General features: G+C 53.3%; 1 protein-coding gene and 1 long non-coding RNA gene across 2 annotated transcripts in view; both read right to left on the reverse strand.

Moving 5' to 3' along the window:
* Positions 1 to 799: 799 nt before the first annotated feature.
* On the reverse strand, positions 800 to 2,886 carry LOC144730680 (uncharacterized). Its single transcript, XR_013587835.1, has 2 exons — positions 1,525 to 2,886; positions 800 to 1,477 (listed from the first exon to the last, which is right to left on the reverse strand). It is a non-coding gene; the product is annotated as an uncharacterized LOC144730680 (long non-coding RNA).
* A 2,159-nt stretch (positions 2,887 to 5,045) lies between these two features.
* ESPN (espin) overlaps positions 5,046 to 23,998 on the reverse strand; it is a 61,190-nt gene continuing 42,237 nt past the window's right edge. Inside the window, 5 exon segments of the mRNA XM_078611264.1 lie at positions 5,046 to 10,248; positions 10,250 to 11,475; positions 13,092 to 13,165; positions 14,474 to 14,994; positions 15,420 to 15,556. Coding sequence (XP_078467390.1) covers positions 9,553 to 10,248; positions 10,250 to 11,475; positions 13,092 to 13,165; positions 14,474 to 14,994; positions 15,420 to 15,556 — 2,654 coding nt within the window. The 3' untranslated portion in view covers positions 5,046 to 9,552.

Below are 23,998 nucleotides of genomic sequence, written 5' to 3' on the forward strand. Positions count from 1 at the left end.
ATATATCATTTCCTGGAGCAGTGCATTGTGGTCCTTTATTTTGTCTCGGATCACCATCAAGGTAGATCAGAGCGAATGTGGCCGACTGATAAGACTCATCAGCACGGTGTCGTCACCAATTGGCTACTTTCCGTCAGTCCGCCCTTGAGTCCCATTTTTGTGCAGTCCCCAACAGGCACACACTGACAACTCAAGCGACACAGACCGACGGATGTGAATTGTGCCCTGTAATCGTGATCCATGCTAATCGGACAACCAGCGGGGAGTAACCCACAAGCGGGCTCAGGTTGAAGAGGAGAGAAATTCCACCGCGGGGTTTCCAGTCTCGAATTGATAGCGCGTCGTGCAGGTTGGATTTCATTCGCAAATTAGAAATGGGATGGCAGTGGTTGCATCATCAGCGCTGTCACAGGACGACGAGTCCCTCGACAGAATGGATGATGTATCGTGTGCATAGTCCACACCCAAACATGGGAGGAATTGGGCGTGGTTTGTCCCAAATATATTTTGAATAGTTGTCTCTGTGATCGAGCAGTGACATTTTGAATTGGGCAAATCCGCATCAAATTTCTCCATATGGGCCTGCAAAATTAATCAAATGTATCAATCATTCCGCAGCAGGATTCTTGCCCTGTTCCAGCACTTTCTCCAGCAGACGGACGCTCGCAAGCCCCACAACTCGGGTCGAGGCCAGCTCTGGTGCAGCGTCGTCGTCGTCATTCGCCACGGCCCGCAGCAGCAGCATTACTGCTGGGGTGGAGAGGAGCCCAGCGAGCAGCCAGCCAAGAAACTCGAGGCATAGATTGTTATTTTTTTAATAATAGTATTATGACGATACGATTTCGCGACAAGAGGGGGGTTTCTAGGAAATAACCTCAGCGGTCGACTTTATTGAGTGGTGGAGCGCGGCCAGAAGCAATCCCAATGCTTTCCAGTTCGGTGGAACACGGTGAGCGAGGTGACGCAAGTGTGAGTGACACGGCGCGGGGGAGGGGTGGGATGGGTGATCGAGCTAAATTGCACAAACGATTTGGAGGCGAAACTTGGGCGACGCGGTTGACGAGTACCCCCTTGGTTTATCTCTCAGCTACGCACCGTCACCATCCTGGTATTGGCCAATGTTAATACAAATACTGTTTAGACGACGAAGCTACAGTTAAAACGGCCGCTAGCATATTCCATGTAATAATCACAGTCGATGTAGTTAAGTTCATTTTCAATATGGCAATACATTGGAAGTATTTCAACGACTAAAGTGTACGTTTTTAAACGTTTCAAGCGGCTCGGCACCGTCCCCCAGCTCGGGGTTCAGAGCCACAGCCGCGTGAGCGATCCTCCCTCGGGGCGCCCTCCTCTCTTAGCCAATCGGAGCGCGCCCCGTCATGATGACGCGCGACCCGATTGTGACGCGTCTGGGGCGTGGCTGCGCGGACGGTCGAAAATGTCTCGAGCCGCATCGACGGTCGCCTTTCTCGTCCTTTACAGACACGAAGCTACGCGTGGCGACGCGCAGGAGACGTTCACCGGACACGTCTAATTGTGTTTTAGTTTAAATGCGTTTCTGTTCATCGAGCGAGCGCTTGTTAAAAATAAAGCATATTTCATCTCCGTGCACATCGTTTAAGAATTAAAATCGGATAAAGGAGTTGGCAAAAAATTACGTAACTTAGGTTAGAGATTGGATGGTTTGCTCATAAAACTATAAGACTCGGGTTCTCGAGTTACAACGTGGCCATGGTTTAGCCGCTCCAGTCGCTCAATTTGCGTTAAAATGACTCAACAGCTCGAAAGTAGCATGACGGGCGTCGAGGCATCACCGAAACACCAGCACAGGGCTCGACTGGTGACAAACATCGCCCTCGACTGTGAAACAAACTACACAGGATCAACAATAACCATCGTAAACGTGAACACATCTTCACACGGCTCTCAAACTATACATAGAATTATCTGGCTGTAATAAGGAAGTTTTGTTTATCTTGTAATGTATGCCGTACTACCGTCATGTACTTCTGACACAAAGATCCCCCATTTGCACACACACGCACTCACATGCGTGATGTGTATTCAACACAAACGCACGTATGTCTAAAGTCATAATCATGGGACGAGCACCTGAACACCACTTTTCTTTCCTACGAGCGACTGCCAGGCACGCATGCACGCACTATCTCACACCCGGAGAGCTACACTCGACATGCCCATTCTAAACGTTGCTGCTTTCACACGACAGCAGAATATTATCCCCCATGGACGTTCACTTCCGACGACGACGACGACCGCCGCGTCGAGCTTGCGTCGCCGTGCCCCCGCGGCGCAGCCGAAGTGCCACGCGGCCGTCAGAACGCCGCGAGCCGCCGCCGTGACCGCGCTCGCGCACCTCGGGACAATCCCCGCCTGCCGTCAGAAGCGGCGGCGTTAACCGTAGCCCCCGATGACCAAGATGCGCCGCTCACAGGCAGACGGCACCGCTGCCTCCGTTCCATCGAACGTCACCCAAAGAGTGAGGCCGCAACGTTCGAGCTGGGAGGCGCTCGCACCCCCCCCACCCAGCGAGTGGATGTCACACGGTTGCCTGGCGCTCGCCCGCAAACCCAAGAGAAAATCCCCTCGTTTGCCACAAAGAGCCGCGCGACGGCAACCGTGCCAAACCCACGCTCGACGAGCTTCCCCTGGTCGAACGGAACCCACGTGTGGGCGCACCTCTCTCTCTCTCTCTCCCGTCGTCGTCAGCGTCGTCATCGTTAGTGTCGTCATCGTTAGTGTCGTTGTCGTCTTCGTGGGAACGACGCATGTCATGCTCACCCGACCGGCGACCCCCCCCCCCCTTACGGAACGCCACGGGCAGCGTTGTGCCGCGTGTGTGTGCGTGCGTGCGTACGCCGAGCCGCGCTAGTTTTTGGTGATGTCGCCCTTGCGCAGGATGAGCTGCCGTTGCCACGGGGCCAGCTTCTCCTCGTCGTAGCCCAGCTGCTGGATGCGCTCCGACTGTAGGCGCTGCACGTCCTCCTGCTTCTGACGCTCGATCTCCTCCTCCATTCTAGGAATCATCGCCACGATCATCGTCGGTACTATTCACGCCGTCACAATCATTGTCTCCATCATCGTCGTCATCACCCTGATCATTATCATCATCAAGTTATAGGCGTCACCAGCATCGTACCGTCAAACTCCCTCATCGCTGTTCTTGAAATGATCACGTCATCTAAATCATGATCAAGTATTGAACATGAGGCTGTTAAACTTAATAACTGTAAAGTCAAACAACAGCAAATATTGAGCAAACTGTCAAAAACATAACAATTAAACCTCATTGTAATGAATATCACTATAATCATCATTATCGTCCACAAACATTGACTATAACATTTTATTTGAAAATAACAGGATTTGTCACTACTTTCTCCAAATCCCTCTTATTATTGTTAATTAACATCTTATCCACTTCACCGAAGCATCTACTTTATAACGTGAACATAACACAATTAAACTCAACGTGTTCGTCAATAAAACTTCGTGGCCCTCCTTCATAGCACACAAAACATCACCAAATAATTAGCCTAGCATCTAATTATTGTCAATCATCGACTATCATCCCATCAAATACTGAATATTATCATGTCACCATCTATCATGCCATATTGCCAATGCCATCATTACCGCCATCGAATCATGGAACACGAATCAACACCAACAAACCCGACAGATCACTTCTACCAAATATGAGATCCAGTCATTACCAGTCAGCTGGCCGGCGTACGATTTGTGGTGAGCGGATTTCCAAACAATTACCGACAACGGCAATTAGAGCATCAAGGTGAGCGAGGTGAGCGAGGTGAGCGAGGCCGATACAAGTGGGGGGGGGGGGGGGGGGCACAGGGGCTTACCTTTTTTTCTCCCTGAAAGTGAAAACAGATAAGGGAACGAATGAGTAACAAGGGACGTGTCGTACAACATACCAAGCCAGGTCACTCTTTCAAACGCGACTGACTCATCCTACTCGCAAGTTCTCACTTGGTAAAAAAACAAAATCAAGTCGAGAGTAAAAACGACCGCGTACAAGAACACGAGGTGAGAACGACGCCCGCTCTGGACTGCGGACAGTGCCATCGTGTCTGCGCGGCGGATTCATTCAGCAACATTCTACTCTCCTTTTAAATACACGGGCCGATTTTGCGACTAAACAGCATTCATGTTAACATTTTAACTCGGGTAAACGTCCAACGATTCACGAAAAGAAAGACAAATCAATCCACTCCTCTTTGGAAGGCCCAGGGTCACCGGGCGTTATCACCCAGGCTGAAAGGCGCCCACAGCGACACAAGGCGCATATCACACGCACGATACATCACGCACGCGCGTAACGCGCACACAATGCTCCGCCCTGCGCCGGGTCCGAGCTTTGTTACAGGAGACACCCCGTGGCGGTGGGAGGGGAGTGCGACAAGACGGCGCACACTTTCACCTGCTCAATCACCTGCCCTAGCCACCCAGCGGCGAGTAAACCGTGGAGCGGACTCGACGCCGCAAGATCCCCCACGCCAGGTGCTGTTAGCGAGCACCGATGAAGGCCGCCACAGCGCACGAGGCAGCGGTGGGGGCCGGGTCAGCACCACGCCCGGCCACCTTTGTCTCCCCAGTGCTGGCGTTTACGCATCGCACCAAGTGCCAATTTAAGCCTGAGGCACCTTACGGGAGGCCTACAACTGGGTCAGAGACGCGTCACTGATGTTAGCAGCGAGCGTGAATTGAACTCTTGATTGTTAGTTAGTGCAATGCACCAGCCACCGCTCCCCACATGCACGCTCACGTGTACACACACACACGTACGCTCACGTGTACACACACACACGTACTCTCACGTGTTCACACACACACACGTCTACACACACACACGTGTTCACACACACACACGCTCGCTCGGTGCGGTGCGGCCCACGAGACGTGGCACGTACTTCTCATCCTCCAGCTTTTTCCGCACGATCTCGCGCCTCCACGCCGGCAGGTTCGCCAGCCGCTCCGCCTCCTCCACCACCTGCGGCACAAGCGAGAGCGATAAAGGGTACGGGCCGTCGTTAGCTGGCGGCCGAGAGGGCATCCGACGCGGCGCCCGATCCCCTCCGCTCGCCACGGCACTTCAATTATTCGGCGACGGTCGAGACTCGCGCGTCCGCGAGAAATCAAAATGTAAAACAAAAAGGCAAGCTCCGGTTTTGCGTTCTCTCTCGGTCCGTCGCCGGGTGATGTCGGGCGACGCGACCGCGACGGGGAAGAGACGCCACCAACTCATACAGCGAGGGAGCCATTTGATCGCGCGGGCGGCTCGGCGAAGCGAAAGGGGGCAAGCATCCTGGGACAGAAGTCACCCGACACCCGGGGGGGCTGATGAAATATTAATTAGAGCCCTGCATGGCCAGAGCAGCCCCGTTTGCCCGGGCAAATGAATCAATAAGTCATAGGGACGTGAATTATTGATGGTGATAATAAAATGTATAAATAAGTGACGGATACCCCCGATTTTCACAATGAAATTTATTGTCACGTCTGGGGGCGGTTTACATGGCGGGGGGGGAGGGTGGTGGTGGTGGTTGTTGTTGTGTACAGATACAGCCCTGACAGCGGCGGGCGGTCTCTGGTGGGCAGCAGCCACCGTCCACGGTGATTACCCGCCGCGTTGGAGGCCCGGGACTCGACTCCCCCCTTGGTGAACGACGTCCCGCGCCAGAGGGCCTCTCGTTCGCTATCAGAAAGGCCCCGGATTTGAAAGGGAAGACGTCTTTTTTGGGGCATGTTCCCAGTGACAAATAATGAGACATTTTAGGTATTTTTTTACTCTGAAAAAAAAAGTGACCGACACTTCATTTTTTTTAACAATTACGTTTGACATTTTAAAGTGTGTACTGTAATTGTTACTATTACACTTTAGTTATAAGAGACTGGGGTATTAAACATAACTCGCAAATCATGGTTAAATTGTGTTGTTGTGTCAATAAACACGATGCGTGTGTCTCCATCGGTGTTACAACGACCATGCTTCATGCCTCAAAGCATCGTCATCCACCAAACTATTAATTTTGTCCATCACTCTGCATCCAGACTCCGAAACAAAAGTATCACACGTACGTGAGCAACGCACCCAGAAAATCCACAAAAAACGTCTTCTTCCGGAATCCACGTTTCACGAATGAGAAAACGCGTGAGCTGAGCTGAAGAGCAAGAAAAGACATTTCAACAGATAGATCAGATTGACTGGTACCGACTAACTGAGTGGGACCAATTGTCGAACTGCTGCCATCTTCAAGCCGCGAATCAATATGTATTGAGCGAATCCCAGAGTGCAAACCAGGACGTGTATGGACAAGGCGAGGAGAGAGGAGTGGGGATTGCAGGCCATTCTTCATCCGAACATCGCGGCTGCAGAGACGGTGCCAAAGTTGCAGCCAAATGCAGTTCCTGCTGAATGTATGTGCGGCCATGTCCTGTGCAGTTCGTTCGGATGTCATAGGCAGGACATGAGTGAAATGTACAATTTTTGTGGAATAAAAAACTAATCCTGCAGGACCTTAAGCTTGCATTTCTGTAGACCTATGACATGATTTTAGTCGTATCTATACAAAGGACTTTGGATATAACTTTTTTTTAAAAAGTGTAATGTTCCATATTAAATTGCCCCATTATATGCACAGTACGGACTTGTGCAGGGTAACCCTGGTGCTGGTATTAATGAATGCTTATGAGCGATGTTTAATAGGGACATTTTACAAATCAATAAATACCGAATAAAAACCCCACCACAAACAGAATATTTATACCACCGTCAATCATAAAATAAACTCGTTGTTTATCAGCATCTTGACTTGAAGCTTTCGTGACTGCAGGAATTCATACTCTTTGGGTCTTTCGGTAAAGTAACGTAGATCGAAAAATAATAAAATAATAAAAAATCGATCGCAACACAAGCGAATTTCGGCTATATTTGTTCCTGTTTCCGCAGTCCGCCTGCTTGTGTTGTGATCGAAAAGTCGTGATTTTTTATTTATAATTTTTCTATCTACGTGACTTTACCGAAAGACCAAAAAGAGTATGTTTATCAGCATATTATTCTTTACCAAGCAATGTAACAAACCCACTGTGACCGGACGATCACAATGAGTAACACATTTTTTTTTGTTCCTTGGTAGTAAGTGTTATTTCATAATTGCTTCTGCCTCAAAAGTACAGAAAATGGCTATTATTCCCCACAAACTTTGCTTTTGTGACCAGGACAGTGATATTTAGAAATGTACCTATTTTCAATGAGAAAACGGGTGAATTTGTGTCTTTTCATTCACATAAAGTAAAAAACCAACATGTGAATAAAATTAACATGTATTTATACTAAAGTAATACAAAAATGACGACAAAAAATGTAGACACCAAGGCGCACTACCACAGGCGGGACTGGCCACAGCGGACCGAGTTCTCTGTGGGGAGGATCAATGTTAAGTGGGAGCCACTGGTGGACCCCCGAAGGTGCTAATGCCACCACTGCACATCAAATTGGGCCTTATGAAACAATTTGTCAGAGCTGTAGATAAGGAGTCGGCAGTCTTCAAGTATCTTCAAGACTTCTTCCCTAAGCTGTCTGAGGGCAAAGGTCAAAGCCCGTATCTTCGTCAGACCACAGATAAAGAAGATCCTGGAGTGCAATGAATTCCCCAAGAAGCTCACTAGTAAGGAGAAAGCGGCTTGGGACAGCTTTGTCGCAGTGGTTCGTGGCATCCTGGGCAATCACAAGGTCGAAAACTATGTGGAGCTGGTTGAGACTCTGGTGAAGAACTACGGCACAATGGGCTGTAGGATGTCCCTCAAAGTCCATATCCTTGATGCTCATCTTGATAAATTCGAGAACATGGGAGTGTACTCGGAGGAGCAAGGCGAGCGCTTCCACCAGGATATACTGGACTTTGAACACCGCTACCAAGGAAAGTTTAACGAGAACATGATGAGAGACTACATTTGGGGGCTGATTCGTTAAAGTGATTTACAGTATAATCGTAAATCTCGAAAAACTACTCGCTTCTAAATCTTTTGTAGTCATTTTGTATTACTTTAGTATAAATACATGTTAATTTTGATTCATATGTTTTTTTTCTGACTTTATGTGAACGAAAAGACACAGTCACCCGTTTTCTCATTGAAAATATGTACATTTTAAAATATCACTGCACTGGTTTGTGGGGAATAATAGCGATTTTCTATACTTTCTAGGCATAAGCAATTGTGAAATAACACTTCCTACCCAGGAGCAAAAATTGTGTTAAATAGTGTCATTTGTGTAATTGTGGGATAAATATTTCTAAAATATATGTATTTTTTTTACGATGCCACTCTTCAGTGTCAAAAATCTCAACGAAGCCTGCAATAGGCCTCAGCAATAAAAGACTCATAGGGCAGTGGCATTTTAAGAGAGGCATTTGAAATAGTAAGAGGCATTTTAAATGCCTCTTACTAAACATCATGAGGATCATGGCAATATCGTAAAGGAATAAACGATGTTAACAGAAGGTGGATTCCAGGGTTGGCGAGGCCTAAGAAAGGCCTCGTCTGTGACGCTCGACATTGCTTCAACCGTGACCGCTGTTTCTTGAGATAAATTTCACTTCTTAGCATTTATGTATGTATTCGTGTTGTAGGAGAAGTTAATAAACGAAAACCATGAGTCACAGTCACTCCACAACCAGATGAAGGCTTCCCCCAAGTTGCCGGCACTTTTCGCAACCCTCCACTCTGATAATTAATAATCCACCAAGCTCTTGAAGCAGAGGCGATTTCATCCCTCCATCTCTTCGTGGACATCCTCTCAGACTTCTTCTATTCATTTGATTTTAGTTTTTATTTGAAATGATTAAATAAATAATAAACTAAAACTAGAGGTGATTGTGCTGGCCCAGGATGTCACACACCCCCTGTGTCCTTTGCCCACCTACCCAAGAGGAAATAAAACATGCTTACATACAAAAATAACTTATCCAATGATAGAACTCTTCACTCGACTCGCTGAGCTTAAGTCTCATTATTGTTAAACAAATAAACCCCCCACGAAGCAAATAAGATGGTAAATGAAGAACGCAAAAAATATCATTATATCACCCCGAATGTGCTTGATCTCCTAGCCTCTGGGGAGCCAAGTCTTGATCTGCGCCATGCTTGGGTGGGTGCTGTGGGGCTGCTGCGGGGCTACGCTCTGGGCAACAGAGGGCAGTGCAACAAGACAACAAGATGCGGCTGGAATGTATTTCTATGACCCCCCCCCAATACAAAATACTCATTAATCGAGCTGGCCAAACATCCTAGTGCAGGACCCTCCTGAGAATAAAGAACCTTTGGTCCAGCGAGGCTTTCCTAGGTAGTAGTAGTAAAAAAGAAACAACACAAATCAGCATCAACATCGCCAAGTCACCAAAATAAATACGGTTTGTATGCGGCGGCGTGACACAAACGCGCTTGCGCGTCACGACACGCGGGGCACGAAAGGAACACGTCACGCGACACGGGGGGGGCGTGCGCGTGCTACAGGTCGAACAGCTCGGCCTCCTTCTCCTTCCAGAAGGAGAAGCTGCGGTCGATGTAGCGGCAGATCTCATCGTTGCTGAACTCGCCCAGCTCCGAGATCACCTGCACCGAGTCGGAGCGCCGGCGCGCGCCGCAGCGGCCGCCCTGCTCCTCGCCGTCGCCGGCGGGCGTGTTGCCGCAATAGCTCGGCAGGCTCACTTCCGACGCCCGCCGCGAGTCCCAGTTCACGGCGTCGGCGCCGGCGGCCGCCGGGTCGCCGCGGTCGCGACCGGACCCGCCGCCGCTCGACGCGGCCGACGCCCGGCGAGCTGCGTCGCCGAAAAAGCGCCGCTTGGCGTCCTCGAAGCCGTCGCGCCAGTCGCGGCGCCCGCCCGACACCTCCGCGACGACGGCGCGGTGGAAGTCCCGGATCGTCTCCCACGGGTGGCTCGCGAGGCGGTCGAACATCTCGAAGCAGAGGAGGTGGCGGGCGCGGCGCTCCGCGCGCGGCATCGGCATCTCCAGCAGCTGGAAGTAGCCGAGCATGAAGAGGTCGAGGGTCAGCGAGTCGTAAGCGGGCGGCCGCCCGTTGACATGCGGCAGGAACTGCTCGGGGGAGTAGGCGGCCGGCGCGCGGCTCAGGTGGCGGATCTGGCGCGAGGGCACGTGGGCGATGATGAGGCGCCAGTGCCCGATGAGCTTGTTCACCACCTGCCGCTGCCTCATGAAGTAGAGGAGGCGCTCGTCCTCGGTGCGCTCGCGCTCCGCCTCGCCCGTCGTCGACGACGCCGCGGCCGCCGCGTCCAGCTCCGCGTACGCCAACGTGTCGCCTGCTGCGACGACGGTGCCGGAGCCCCCCCCCCCGCCTGTCGCCCTTCACGCCGAACGACATCGAGTACACGGCCTTCTTCCAGTGGCCCAGGAACAGCAGCACCGTGCGCACCTTTCGCGTCTCCACCGACTCGCGCACCGTCGCCTCCGTCGCGGCGGTCGCGACGCCGCCCTCCGACGACGGCGGCGGTGACGGCAGCTCCCCGCCCAGCTCCAGGCGGCACACGTCATCGTCCACGCTCTTCACCGGCAGCAGCGGCGCCCGCGGCGGTCCCTCCGCCCCGGACGGCTGAGCCGCCTCGCCGGGTGGTGCTTCCGCACGTCTGCCTTCTTCTCCTCCTCCGCAGCCGCCGCCTCCACCCTGGCCGTTGCGCGTGACCGGCGCCGGCTTCACGGCGCCGGGCTCGAAGTTGGACTTGAGCATCTTGACCGAGACGCCGAACTGCTGAATCTCCCACTCTACCTCCTCCCTGGTGGAGCCGAACGACTGCGTCCGGATCACCGACGTGCTCGCCTTCCGTTCCTCGCTCGCGCGTGCTTCCTCCAACGCGACGGGGCACGGCTCATCGCGCGGGCTCTCTTGCCCGACGCCGCCATCGCCGGCGAAGTCATCCGGGCCGCGCTGCCATTTGGCGCCGCCGAAGCCGCCGCCGCCGCCGTTGCTGCGCGCGCCTCCGTTCTCCAGGCCTCTCCGCGCTTCCGCGACAGGCGGGGCACCGGCAGGCCCGACTTCGGGGCCCGCGATGTCCTTGTTGCCTAAGCTGCTGACGAGGAAAGCCATGCTGCGTAGGAGGCCCGACACGCGGCTGCACCAGCCGGGCAGCGCCCGCACGGAGTCGGCGCCCGTCGCGAAGCGGCTGTCCGCGACCTCCACGGTGGGCGGCAGGATCATCTGGTGGATTTCCTGCTCCAGCACCTCCAGCTTGGTCTCCACCTCCTGCACGTTCTTCAGGAGCTGCAGGCTCTCGATCTGCTTCTCCAGACTCGCAATGTCCTTCTCGGTGAGCAGCTCGCCAAAAGGGCCCAGCATGGCGTTGCGGTTGGAGGAATAGGTCCAGCTCTCTGGCTGGAAAAAGCCGTACTGCTCAAACTTGCGGCGGGGAAGAGACAACAGACGGAATGTTCAGGCTTTTGGGTTACTCCCGTCATCGTACCGTGCCTTCTTCTTTTAACGACTCGCCGTCGAGGCATGCGTACACGGCACGCGCATGCGAGAAAGACGCTGAAATGACGGTCCCGCGCACTGAGCGAGTGCTCGCGCAACATTCAATTCTGTGCGTGTACCGGCGCTTTCTGTGCGTGTACCGGCGCTTTCACAGCACACAACAACGCGGCATGCGGTTCATAATTATGTAGAAAATAAAAAAATCGTCACACTAGAAAAAATGATAATAAAAAACCCACACCAAAACAGAAACCGGAAATCACGACCAAAATGTCTAACTGGGTAAATTTTGGTATCGGATATGTTGGTTATTTACGATGAATAGTTTTGTAATCTTTAAATGGATTAACCGCTGTCATTCTTAAATCCCAATTAGGTAAAAGCAACGTGTGAGCACGGGCCAATTAGTAAACTAATTAGGCTTATGAACCAATTTAGGTTTATAAATCGCGCCGCGCAGGGTATGGGAACGGGTTCGGGCCACCGATCTGACTGAGCAGCCCGGACCCTCGTGTCAATGCACAGAGGCGACGCAGCCTCTCCGGCTGGTGCCAGAGCGTCGAACAGGAGGCAGCTCCACTCACAGGAGGCAACAGCAGTCGACACGACGGGCAAGGGCTGCCACTTTCACGTCTCTAGGGGCTACAGCGCCGCCTAGTGGACAACAGACGCCACACCGTCCGAGCGCTCTCGATGTTGGCACGTTCGTTCGTAAAGATTCAGTTGAGCGCTCTTTCTTTGTCCCTTCTACTTCTATTTCGAGTCTTTTTTCCGGAAAGTGTTTTTGTCAAACTGTGATAGCGGCACCACGGCGCGAGGCGGAGCAGTGCATCACGCCGCTGGCGACGTCAAAAGGCCCCGTGGAAGGAGACTTCACAGAACCGGTTCCGAGAATCTTTCCCGCGACCTTTTTTTTGTATCCTCGCACGAAAGGACGCGCTTTCCCGCATGCAGTCAAACTGCCATTTTTTTGGGCATTTCCCAAGTTTGGCAAACAAAGTGAAAAATCTTAAGTAATTTGTTTGATGGGGTTTTGTTTTGTTTTTGCGCACGCTAATTGGTAACCGGGCTGAGACCATAAAGTTCCCACGCTTGAGAATTCTGTTGGATCATTGCTGGGTGGATTAAACCCAGATTCGAACCCAGGCTTCCAAGCAGTGCTGGCTCAGTGACAACATTATTCAGAAAGCGTTCAATGGCCCCTGGACCACGAGTTACAGGGATGTTTTATAGAGACGTGTAACCAATATGGCCTGGATAAGACACTCTGTCAAAAAGATTTGGATTGACCTGAATCTATGTCACAGGAAGTGACATCACTTCCATGATGTCACGTCTGCACTCTCCCCGCCGAAGATGGTGGCACGTGGCATCGGGCGACTTTCGTTGGCACAACATTTTTACGCCACGTAAATGACCTTGATGTTAAAAAAACGCGCTAATTTAGAAATATAAATCTCACCCACGACGTGCTCAACAGAACACTCGTTTTGAGTCTGCGAGCGAGATTTGTCAATGGGGCCGCACGCCCAGGTTTATCGGGGGCGCTGTTTCCGCTCACGTAACACGGGGCCCAGCGGCGCCGAACGGGAACCAGGGTCCACGGACGCCGGATTACGCGGTTTAATCCCGGGGCTTACAGCGCGACCAGAGATGGGATCAGACTCACGCGGATTTGCCGCACTCACTGCTTGGCCGCATAAGCGTGCGCGATGTTGTGCTGCCTCGCCAATTCTGTGCTCATTTTAGCAACCCATGAGAGGCGACAATGGGGCCGAACTAACCCTCGCCGGGATTGCGACTCGTCATCCAACAGCCGAGAGCCCGCTGCTCCGTCGGCTGAGCTGTAACGTGACCTTATCGCCATCATCACGAGCCACGGTCTCTCCGCTGCTGGAGACGGTAGCGTAAACATTTGGCGCCGTCGGTGGACGCGCGCTGCGGAGGATGCGCGCCCACGCACGCCGCGCGAGTGCGAGAGATGCACGGCAACTGCAAAGGCTCGCGCACTCCACGACGACGACAACAACAACGCTGGAGTGTGGCCACTCGAACTGCCGTGAAGCACTCAGTGCAGCTGGTGTCATCGATTAGCGGGGGGGGGGGGGGGGGGGGGCGGAACCTCAAGTATTTTGTTTCGCCCTTAATTTGCACCGCTTTAGAAACGACAAAATAAGGGGAAAGTTTAATCATAAACGTTTTGTGTAACTGGCGCCATACATTATATATATATATATTCCTTGCAGTTAAAATTGTGCGTCTCAATGGAACGGACGCTGGACACCCTTGCAAACGGGATGTTCCAACTCAAATGATTTTCCAGGTAAATGTTCAATGTTTCAACGTTTGAAAGCAGAGTGCACGGTCACTCTATCGGCGCTGTTCTGGCACCAAGGAGAGGCTCCGAGTGACTGTCGAGATTCTTTGTCAGGAGGGGTTTGCCTCGGAACGTTGGGGCCAGGTCCTATCCGAGTCACGTTTGCAAGTGAGAGGGAACCAGAGCACCAAGTTGTAATGTATACAGCAGCTCACGCTTTAATAGGCGTTAATACTACTTTCTCGACTGTGTGCCGTACTCATCACTTTGCCAAATCACAACAACCCAGCGTTACCGAAGAAACAGCTGAGGCTTTCCGGGTTACACTCCCCGCTGCATGGAACTCACTCCACCGGCAAACACGGCACGCCACGGCACACAACACACGGGACATGCATCACACCAAGTACAGCACGCTCAACACAGGGCTCACAACGGACAGCATGCGGCACAATGCACCAAAGACAAAGGCCCCTCCCCGTATATTGCCTCTAACAGGCAGTTGGGGCAAGCGCTGCTGGCGAGCGCCCATTAAGGCCGGCACGGCGCACGAGGAGGCGGGTGCGGTCAACGCTGCGCTCGGCCGGCCTGTGGTCGCGAGCGGGAATTGAACTGGTGTCGCCGACTTCGTAGCGCGGTGCACGCCGACCGCCGCGCCGCCGCTCCCCACCGCTGGACGCGCGCCGACCACGGCGCCCTCCGCCCTCCGTACGGCGCGGCCCGCGGCGAATACCGCAAAGCCCGAATCGCTCCACGCGACGGCGCACCGCGCAAAGACACGGGCACGCCGAATGGGCCGGACGGGCCGGCGGCAAAAGAAGGCGCTCGGCTTCCGCACCTGGCGCCGCTGCTCCTCCTCTTGCTGCAGGCGCGTCTGTAGCTTGCGCACCATCACCTGCCGCTTCCACTCGGGGATCGGCCGGCCCTGCTCGTCCTGCAGCGGCACCAGCGCGTCCACGTCGAGCGAGTCGAGGCGCGACAGCGAGTCGCCCGCGCCGCCCGCGCCGACGCCGCTGCTGCCGCTGCTGCCGCTGCCGCCGCCGCCGCCGCCGCCCACGGCGCCGTGAGAGAAGCCGCCGTCGCCGTTGGTGCCGTCCGTGCCGGCGCCGCCCTGCGGCTGGTAGTCCGGGCTGGTCGGTCGCTGGTTCTGTTGCGGCGCCGTTGGGGAGGGGAGAGGCGCAGTCCCACACGGAGTTCGGATTTGCCCGTCGACTCAAAACACAAGATCCCCCCTATAGAGACTTCGACCGTTGGGGACAAGTGCTGTTAGCGAGCGCCTATTAAGGTCGGCACGGCGTACGAGAGGGTGAGTGGGCCAACACCACGCACGCCCGGCCGCCTTTGTCTCCCGCCAGTGCTGATGTATACACCGCACCAGATACCAATTTAAGGGCTAATCGACCTAGGAGGAGGCGCAGGACCGGTCCAAATGTTCGCAACTCTTACCGGTCGTGAGTGGGAATTGAACTAGGGTGGGCGGGTTCGTAGCGCACTGTTCTACACACAACACAGGGGGACACCACGTACACCACGTCTAACAGGGACGTTAAGGTGAGGAGCGGGGAGCCTCACCAGGTGAGCGGAGCCGATGAACACTGTGGTGCAGCCCTTGCTGGGGTGCGTGGGCTTCAGGCTCCTGCCCGCCTTGATCTCCGCCAGCAGGTCCGAGTTGTCCCCATTGGGTGAGAGCATGTTGAACGACTTGACGCCTTTACGGAGACACACACACACAACACACAACGACAACAACAGCCACCATTCGCCACGGCGCTTGTGCCAGGCCAGGTGCACTCCGGGGTCAGGTGAAGTGTCGAGAGCTTGCTGCTGGTAGGTCACGGGACAGACCCAGGTGCCAAGAGTTGACTGAGATGACTTGCAGATGCACACACACACACAAGACAATGATCCCCCGTATAACCTTAACAGACCGTTGGGGCAAGTGCTGTTAGCGTGCACCTATGCAGGCCAGCATGGTTCACGAGGGGGTGGGTGGCCAACACCCCAGTAGCGATGTTTACACAACGCACCAAATACTTGAGTCGACCTAGGGGAGGCCCAGGGCCAGTTCAGATAATCGTCACTGGTGTTGGCCATGAGCGGGAATCGGACGCTGGTAGCGCATCGCGCTAACCACTGCGCCACCCCTCTCCACATACATGTGAACGCACACATACAATCACACACGTGTATATAGTCTGGATATGAATTACATTGACAAGCCGGTGAGAGACAATTAAGGTCGATGTCTCCATCTCTGGGGAGACTTGGGATAGAATAATAACGAATATGCTGTATAGAATATATCTCAGCAGAGCATAACATAGATGCTTGTGACAACCATTGAAATTGAGAAAGTAAATATATTATATAAGCAAAATAAATATGTCCAACAATCTCGATAGCGATACAACCTTACAGTTAGATATTTCACACAAATAATGTGTCAGTGTTCTCCAATGGATCAGTGTACTTACATAACGCTACCACTTCGCGAGCCAACATTCATAATTATTCCATTCAGGGCAGACACAACAACCGCCATTCACGGCCAAGTCGCGGTGACGTCACTACAGAGATCGTGCCAGGCTATGTGCACTTTTACACACACAAACAGGCGGTCGGGGCAAGTTTTCTGAGCGGGCACCTATAAAGTTTGCCACGACGCACGACGGGGGTGAGCGGCCAACACCAGGCCTGGCTGCCTTTGTCTCCCCAGTGCTAATGTTTAAACATTGCACCAGGTGCTCATTGGGCAGGGTCAGGCCTAGGGGAGGCATGGAACCCGTTCGGATATCCGGCACTGATGTTTGCCATGGTTAGGAATTGAACTCGGGTTTACTGGGTTTGTAGTGCGGGTGTGCTCATCGCTACACGACAGCTCCCCAAACGTAAACACTACAAATTGACAGATGAGAGGTCAAAATATCAGTCAATTATGGCAAGCATTAGTAAAAGTACACACTCAACTGCAGTATATCATTCAAATAAAGTAATGTTGGAATGTAGTGCAATATTCCGTGATTTTAGTATCGAACGATACGTCTTTAACGTCAGCGACACGTTAATCTAAGAAAAATAATCTTACACAATCCCACCACCTCGCGTGAGCACATCGGTGAGCTCTGGTAACAATGACAATCATTTTGTATGCAAAGAGGAAAAAAAGCTGCAAATATTTAAACGGTGTTTCGATAAAACTTTTAGGTTTTTACCGCTTTGTTTAATGAACATGAAAGCAGCATCTCTGATGTCCAAGCTTAAGCAATGATTACGCGCCACGTAATCTCTCCACGGGGTGGAATTTAAATCGTTTGCACGTTACCACCGTAAACCCCCGACCAAACACACACCGGCGACATTACAACTTTACAACGCATCCGCGAATCGCGCTGTCGGGAGAAATTAGCCACGGAATACACACACACGTTCATTAAAAAGGACGACAAACCGCACGGAGAACAGCCCCCTGCATTTATCGCGTTGACGTTGACAACGACGCTGAACCGCGCCGTCTAGGGGCGCCGCGATGGCGAGGGAGATTTTATCTCCCTCGCAGGAGGTCGTGGGTTCGATCCCGGACCCTGACGATGCCTGTCGTCTATTTGGAGGCCACGCGTGTTCTCTCGCTATCCCCGTGGTGGTCGCGTGGATCAAATGAACACGCTGCTATCAACTCCTGCATGTGACGACGACGACGACGACGATGATAGAAGCCACTTCGATGAGCTAGTATGTGTTGCCAGGTCGCCTATGAAAAAAAGAGTCAACAGCTCAAAGGGCTTTCTCTCGTGAATAAAGCAGCTGAGTTTTGGCTTTAAAACGCAAACGCTACGCGCCGACAAAACTATAAGCGGCGTCCCTCCGCAGAAACGGAACCCGACAGCTCCACACGGGGGAAGCCGGCACGACGACCGCGACTGTCCGACGCGACGACTTAGAGCTGGCTCGCGGAGCGAAACGTCGGACAACGGTGCCGAACAACGCGTGGCACGGCCCCCCCCCCCAAACAAAAGGGCGGGGGGGGGGGGTGAGCCGTACGGCACAGCAGCAGTAAGAACGCCCACGCGGTAAAAACCACAGGAACTAAAAATTCACGGACTCAACAACAACAACAAACACCTCCGCCGCTGAACCCGTCGTGGAACGAGCGGCGAGGACGACGACGCCCGGCAGCGTTGGGGACAGCGAGGGGCGGCGGCGAGCGGCGCGAGGAGAGGACGCACCTTCACCGAGGAGGCATTTGCGGCGAAGAAGACGCCGGGGAGCTGGCGGGCGGGCGGGCCGGAGGGTCCGTGCGGGCGCGCTAATCGGATTAAGTGCGCGCCAAGTGGACTCGGCCACTTGGGTGAGCGCTCTCCACGTTAACAGCACTTCAGCGTCGCTCCCCTGCCGGCCTCAAAAAACCGCGGCGCTGCTGTGAAGCGCTTTCATTTGGTTTTTGTTTTGTTCAAGAGCAATTGTGTGGTGAAAGTTTTTTTTGCAAACAATACAGAGGCCGAAAGCAGATCCGCGGTGCGCGTGTGTTGCATCACATTGGTCCGCAACTGTCAGGTTACCTACAGCGCTCATCTCCCGAGGGCGAAGAAAGGAGGACCGCCTGCTGTTGTTATCGCACGTTTAATAACAATGCCAGGCCGTGCGTATGGTTTTACATACTCTGGCTGCAAGGTGTGAAGTTTGTAAACAAGACCTGTGGGTATTGGATGCGGGTCAAATTTCTCTTTTAAAAAATACATTTGAGGAATTACCCATTGAGTGTTGGTGGTAATGTTCGTATGTCGAACTTATTTGGTACCCTACATAGCCAACCGTGCTAATCAATAACGGGCAATTCCTCAAATTCATTGTATATTTATTCGCCATGTCATCGCGTATGCACACACGCGCGGACAGACAGCGTGCGTTTGCTTTAATTGTTACGCCGCTACTCGTTCCACCCTCAATAGTGACGCGTGTGGTTTTCTGCCCACGGTTCCATCGTGCCCGCGAGACGGGAGAGAAATGCTCAACGAGTTTTAAAATCTCCTTCACCTGTCAGCGTTGCCAACGTAGATGGCAGCACAATAAATCCCACGTGTGTGTATCGACTCAGCCAAGAGCACCTAGGTGCGAGCTTCGCCGTCGAAACGAAATATACCGCCCTAGAGGCAGCCTCCGGTGAAAGCAAACCCTCGTACTTAGAATCCCTCGGAAGTTCCTCATTTAACTCTCTCGGTGCCAGCTGTCGGGAGCTGCGGATGCACTCCGAGTGTAAGAAACTACACTCGGCCTCGAGCGCGAGCTCGGCGGGCGCCTGTCTACAAGCGGGGAGTGCTGGGCCGCTGGCTCCTGTGTAGCCGGTAACGACTTAAACACTGTCACAAGAAATACAACCAAATCCTGTTTAGGGGCTTAGGCTGCGCGCAATCCATCGCTCAAGTGGGCCATTGATCACTTAAGTCTGCACGTGGTGGCAGCAGCGGTGGTGGCGGCGGTGGTGGCGGTGGTAGTGGCGGTAGTGGTGGCGGTGGTAGTGGCGGTAGTGGTGGCGGTGGCAGTGGCGGTAGTGGTGGCGGCAGTGGTGGCTGTGGTAGCGGCGGTGGTGGCGGTAGTGGCGGTGGTGGTGGCGGTGGTGGCAGTGGTGGCGGCGGTGGTGGTGGTGGCTGTGGTGGCAGTGGTGGCGGCGGTGGTGGCAGCCCCGAGCGTAATGCCGTCGGGCACAGTGCAAAGCCTCACTCCGGGGCGGGGGGGGGGGGGAGAAAAGCCCTGACGTGTTTCAAAATTATGGTTGTGAGAACAATTGAAAGTCGTGCAGGCAGTCGCTTTAATCCAATGTCGTTAATTGACGAAATGCGTTTTGTGAAGAGGGTGTTTCTTGTAGTTACGTGGCAGCATCGTCAAAGGTCGGTGTGTGTGCCACTGCGCACTGGGGGGTTAATTGTCACGGCGACTGTCACGTTGTCCTTTTGCGTAGAGGTGCAAGAGAAAGCCGTTGTCTTGGTCGTTTACTAATTTAATAATAGGGGGTTTCCCCTTTGTTCTGGCAACAAAACTGAAATCTTTTTACGAGGAATCATGTGTGCATTAACCACAATACTTCTGGTCAAAATGCAAAGAAAAACACACTCTGATAATATATGCATTGTCCTTGAAACTGATTGGTCCACACCAAAAGGCGCCTTTTGGCGTCCTCTGGTCTAGCACCAATTGAGACGAGGCTCAAAAGAAAGCCGTCTCACATTGAGAGCTCTACAGACTCAAGTAGAGACCCACAGACTCACATTGAGACGTCTACAGACTCATGTAGAGACCCACAGACTCACATTGAGAGGTCTACAGACTCACGTAGAGACCCACAGACTCACATTGAGACGTCTACAAACTCACGTAGAGACCCACAGACTCACTTTGAGACGTCTACAGACTCACGTAGAGACCCACAGACTCACATTGAGAGGTCTACAGACTCATGTAGAGACCCACAGACTCACATTGAGAGGTCTGCAGACTCATGTAGATACCCACAGACTCACATTGTGAGGTCGACAGACTCACGTAGAGACCCACAGACTCACATTGAGAGGTCGACAGACTCACGTTGAGACCCACAGACTCACAGTGAGAGGTCCACAGACTCACGTAGAGGCCCACAGACTCACATTGAGACGTCGACAGACTCTCGTAGAGACCCACAGACTCACGTAGAGACCCACAGACTCACGTTGAGAGGTCGACAGACTCACATAGAGACCCACAGACTCACATTGAGACGTCTACAGACTCACGTAGAGACCCACAGACTCACATTGAGACGTCTACAGACTCACGTAAAGACCCACAGACTCACATTGAGAGGTCGACAGACTCATGTAGAGACCCACAGACTCACAGTGAGAGGTCTACAGACTCACGTAGAGACCCACAGACTCACATTGAGACGTCCACAGACTCACGTAGAGACCCACAGACTCACATTGAGACGTCCACAAACTCACGTAGAGACTCACAGACTCACATTGAGAGGTCTACAGACTCACGTAGAGACCCACAGACTCACATTGAGACGTCTACAGACTCATGTAGAGACCCACAGACTCACATTGAGAGGTCGACAGACTCACGTTGAGACCCACAGACTCACAGTGAGAGGTCCACAGACTCACGTAGAGGCCCACAGACTCACATTGAGACGTCGACAGACTCTCGTAGAGACCCACAGACTCACGTAGAGACCCACAGACTCACGTTGAGAGGTCGACAGACTCACATGGAGACCCACAGACTCACATTGAGACGTCTACAGACTCACGTAGAGACCCACAGACTCACATTGAGACGTCTACAGACTCACGTAGAGACCCACAGACTCACATTGAGAGGTCGACAGACTCATGTAGAGACCCACAGACTCACAGTGAGAGGTCTACAGACTCACGTAGAGACCCACAGACTCACATTGAGACGTCCACAGACTCACGTAGAGACCCACAGACTCACATTGAGACGTCCACAAACTCACGTAGAGACTCACAGACTCACATTGAGAGGTCTACAGACTCACGTAGAGACCCACAGACTCACATTGAGACGTCTACAGACTCATGTAGAGACCCACAGACTCACATTGAGAGGTCGACAGACTCACGTTGAGACCCACAGACTCACAGTGAGAGGTCCACAGACTCACGTAGAGGCCCACAGACTCACATTGAGACGTCGACAGACTCTCGTAGAGACCCACAGACTCACGTAGAGACCCACAGACTCACGTTGAGAGGTCGACAGACTCACATGGAGACCCACAGACTCACATTGAGACGTCTACAGACTCACGTAGAGACCCACAGACTCACATTGAGACGTCTACAGACTCACGTAGAGACCCACAGACTCACATTGAGAGGTCGACAGACTCATGTAGAGACCCACAGACTCACAGTGAGAGGTCTACAGACTCACGTAGAGACCCACAGACTCACATTGAGACGTCCACAGACTCACGTAGAGACCCACAGACTCACATTGAGACGTCCACAAACTCACGTAGAGACTCACAGACTCACATTGAGAGGTCTACAGACTCACGTAGAGACCCACAGACTCACATTGAGACGTCTACAGACTCATGTAGAGACCCACAGACTCACATTGAGACGTCTACAGACTCACGTAGAGACCCACAGACTCACATTGAGAGGTCGACAGACTCATGTAGAGACCCACAGACTCACATTGAGAGGTCGACAGACTCATGTAGAGACCCACAGACTCACATTGAGAGGTCTAGACACACGTAGAGACCCACAGACTCACATTGAGACGTATACAGACTCACGTAGAGACCCAAAGACTCACATTGAGACGTCTACAGACTCACGTAGAGACCCACAGACTCACATTGAGAGGTCGACAGACTCACGTAGAGACCCACAGACTCACAGTGAGAGGTCCACAGACTCACGTAGAGACGCATAGTCTCACATTGAGAGGTCTACAGACTCATGTAGAGACCCACAGACTCACATTGAGATGTCTACAGACTCACGTAGAGACCCACAGACTCACATTGAGAGGTCTACAGACTCACGTAGAGACCCACAGACTCACACTGAGACGTCTACAGACTCACGTAGAGACCCACAGACTCACACTGAGACGTCTACAGACTCACGTAGAGACCCACAGACTCACATTGAGAGGTCGACAGACACACGTAGAGACTCACAGACTCACATTGCATTAAGAGGCCGCGACGCGAGTCGACAGCGCGTTACGCCGCACCACATTCATCACCACGTTCTGGTGACATCCGAACCCATCAACAGCTCCGACACAAAGAAGCCGCGGCACGGTGGGGCACGGGCGCCCCGTCAACCGTGGGAGCCGCCAGGAGCCACGGGAGCCCCTGGGAGCCGTGAGCGCGGCACGGCGCAAGCGCCACGCGGCGGCGGCGGCGTTCGACTTACTTCTCATTCCTCGCTCGTCCAACAGGGGATGAACCGTCACAAGCCGCCGTGCGCCCACATTTACGGGCGACGGGCGGGCGTGCGCGCACAAGGGAAAAAGGTGAAGATAAAAGTAACAACGGTGAGAGCGAACGGAGCGTGCGCAGCGCGGCAAATCTTGTCTGGGGAGGGGGGCGGTGGTGGCGAGCGAGGCCAGATCGGCACGGAGGCGGCGGTGGGCGGGCGGGCGAGCCGGTGAGAAGGACGGACGGACGGACGGGGGAGAGGGAGACAGGGGGAGAGGCGGCGGCGTTGGCCGAAGGAACAATAGGACGTGCCGTCGGCAGCAACGCGATTAAAAAATTATTAGCGCCAAAGGATGAGCGAGGGAAACGAAGCCGGGGAAACAGGAGCCCGGGCGTGGAGCGGGCGGCGGATTTCGCGAGGTGGACGGATGGACGAGGAGGGACGGAGCGGCAAGGGGAGGCGGGGAAGGGATGAAGAAGCTCGCGGAACGAAAGCCGCGGCGCCGTCTTCTCTGTGGCCAACGCGCGCAGAGGCGGACGCACGCAACGCATTCGGACGCACAGAAGGAGCAAGGTCATCGCGTTGGGATCGCAGACTGTTGGGGCATTTGCGAGCGTCCATCGCAAGTGCAGCCATGTCCTCTCGCACGCGCAAGCACTCCCTCACGGGCGTTCGGTTAATTCACTATTAAAAGATGTGACGTTAGACTTCCGTGAAAGTAGCTTCGACTCGTTTTGTGGGACGAGGCAAGAGAGAGACTGTTGCGGCAAGTGCTGCTAGTGAGCAGCACCTACGAAGGCCGCACACAAGGGGCCGTGGGTAGTCAACACCTGGCCCGGCCGTTGATGTCGACCCAAGGCTGATGCTGTACACACCGCACGAGGCACTCATTTGAGGTCCAATCGACGTAAGGTCGCCAGGTTTGTAGCGCAGTGCGCTAACCGCTGCATTGCTACTCCAACAACAATAACAACTGCAAATCATCACTAAGTGGCGGTGATGTCACCACGGTGCTCATGCCATGTCAGGTGCACACACACACGTGTCTACAAAGTGACGATATTCCTCATTGTTCTTCATAACGCTCGCACGCCTTATTAAGAGACCTACGGCGCGATAATTTGTCCGGGCGCGAGTGCAAATTTGTCTTGATCACGTTATTACGGAGTCGTCGCTGGAAACGGGATTCTAAACGCCGCT

The sequence above is a fragment of the Lampetra planeri genome, chromosome 36 (genome assembly GCF_965212315.1).
Source record: "Lampetra planeri chromosome 36, kcLamPlan1.2.h2, whole genome shotgun sequence".
Taxonomy (NCBI): domain Eukaryota; kingdom Metazoa; phylum Chordata; class Hyperoartia; order Petromyzontiformes; family Petromyzontidae; genus Lampetra; species Lampetra planeri.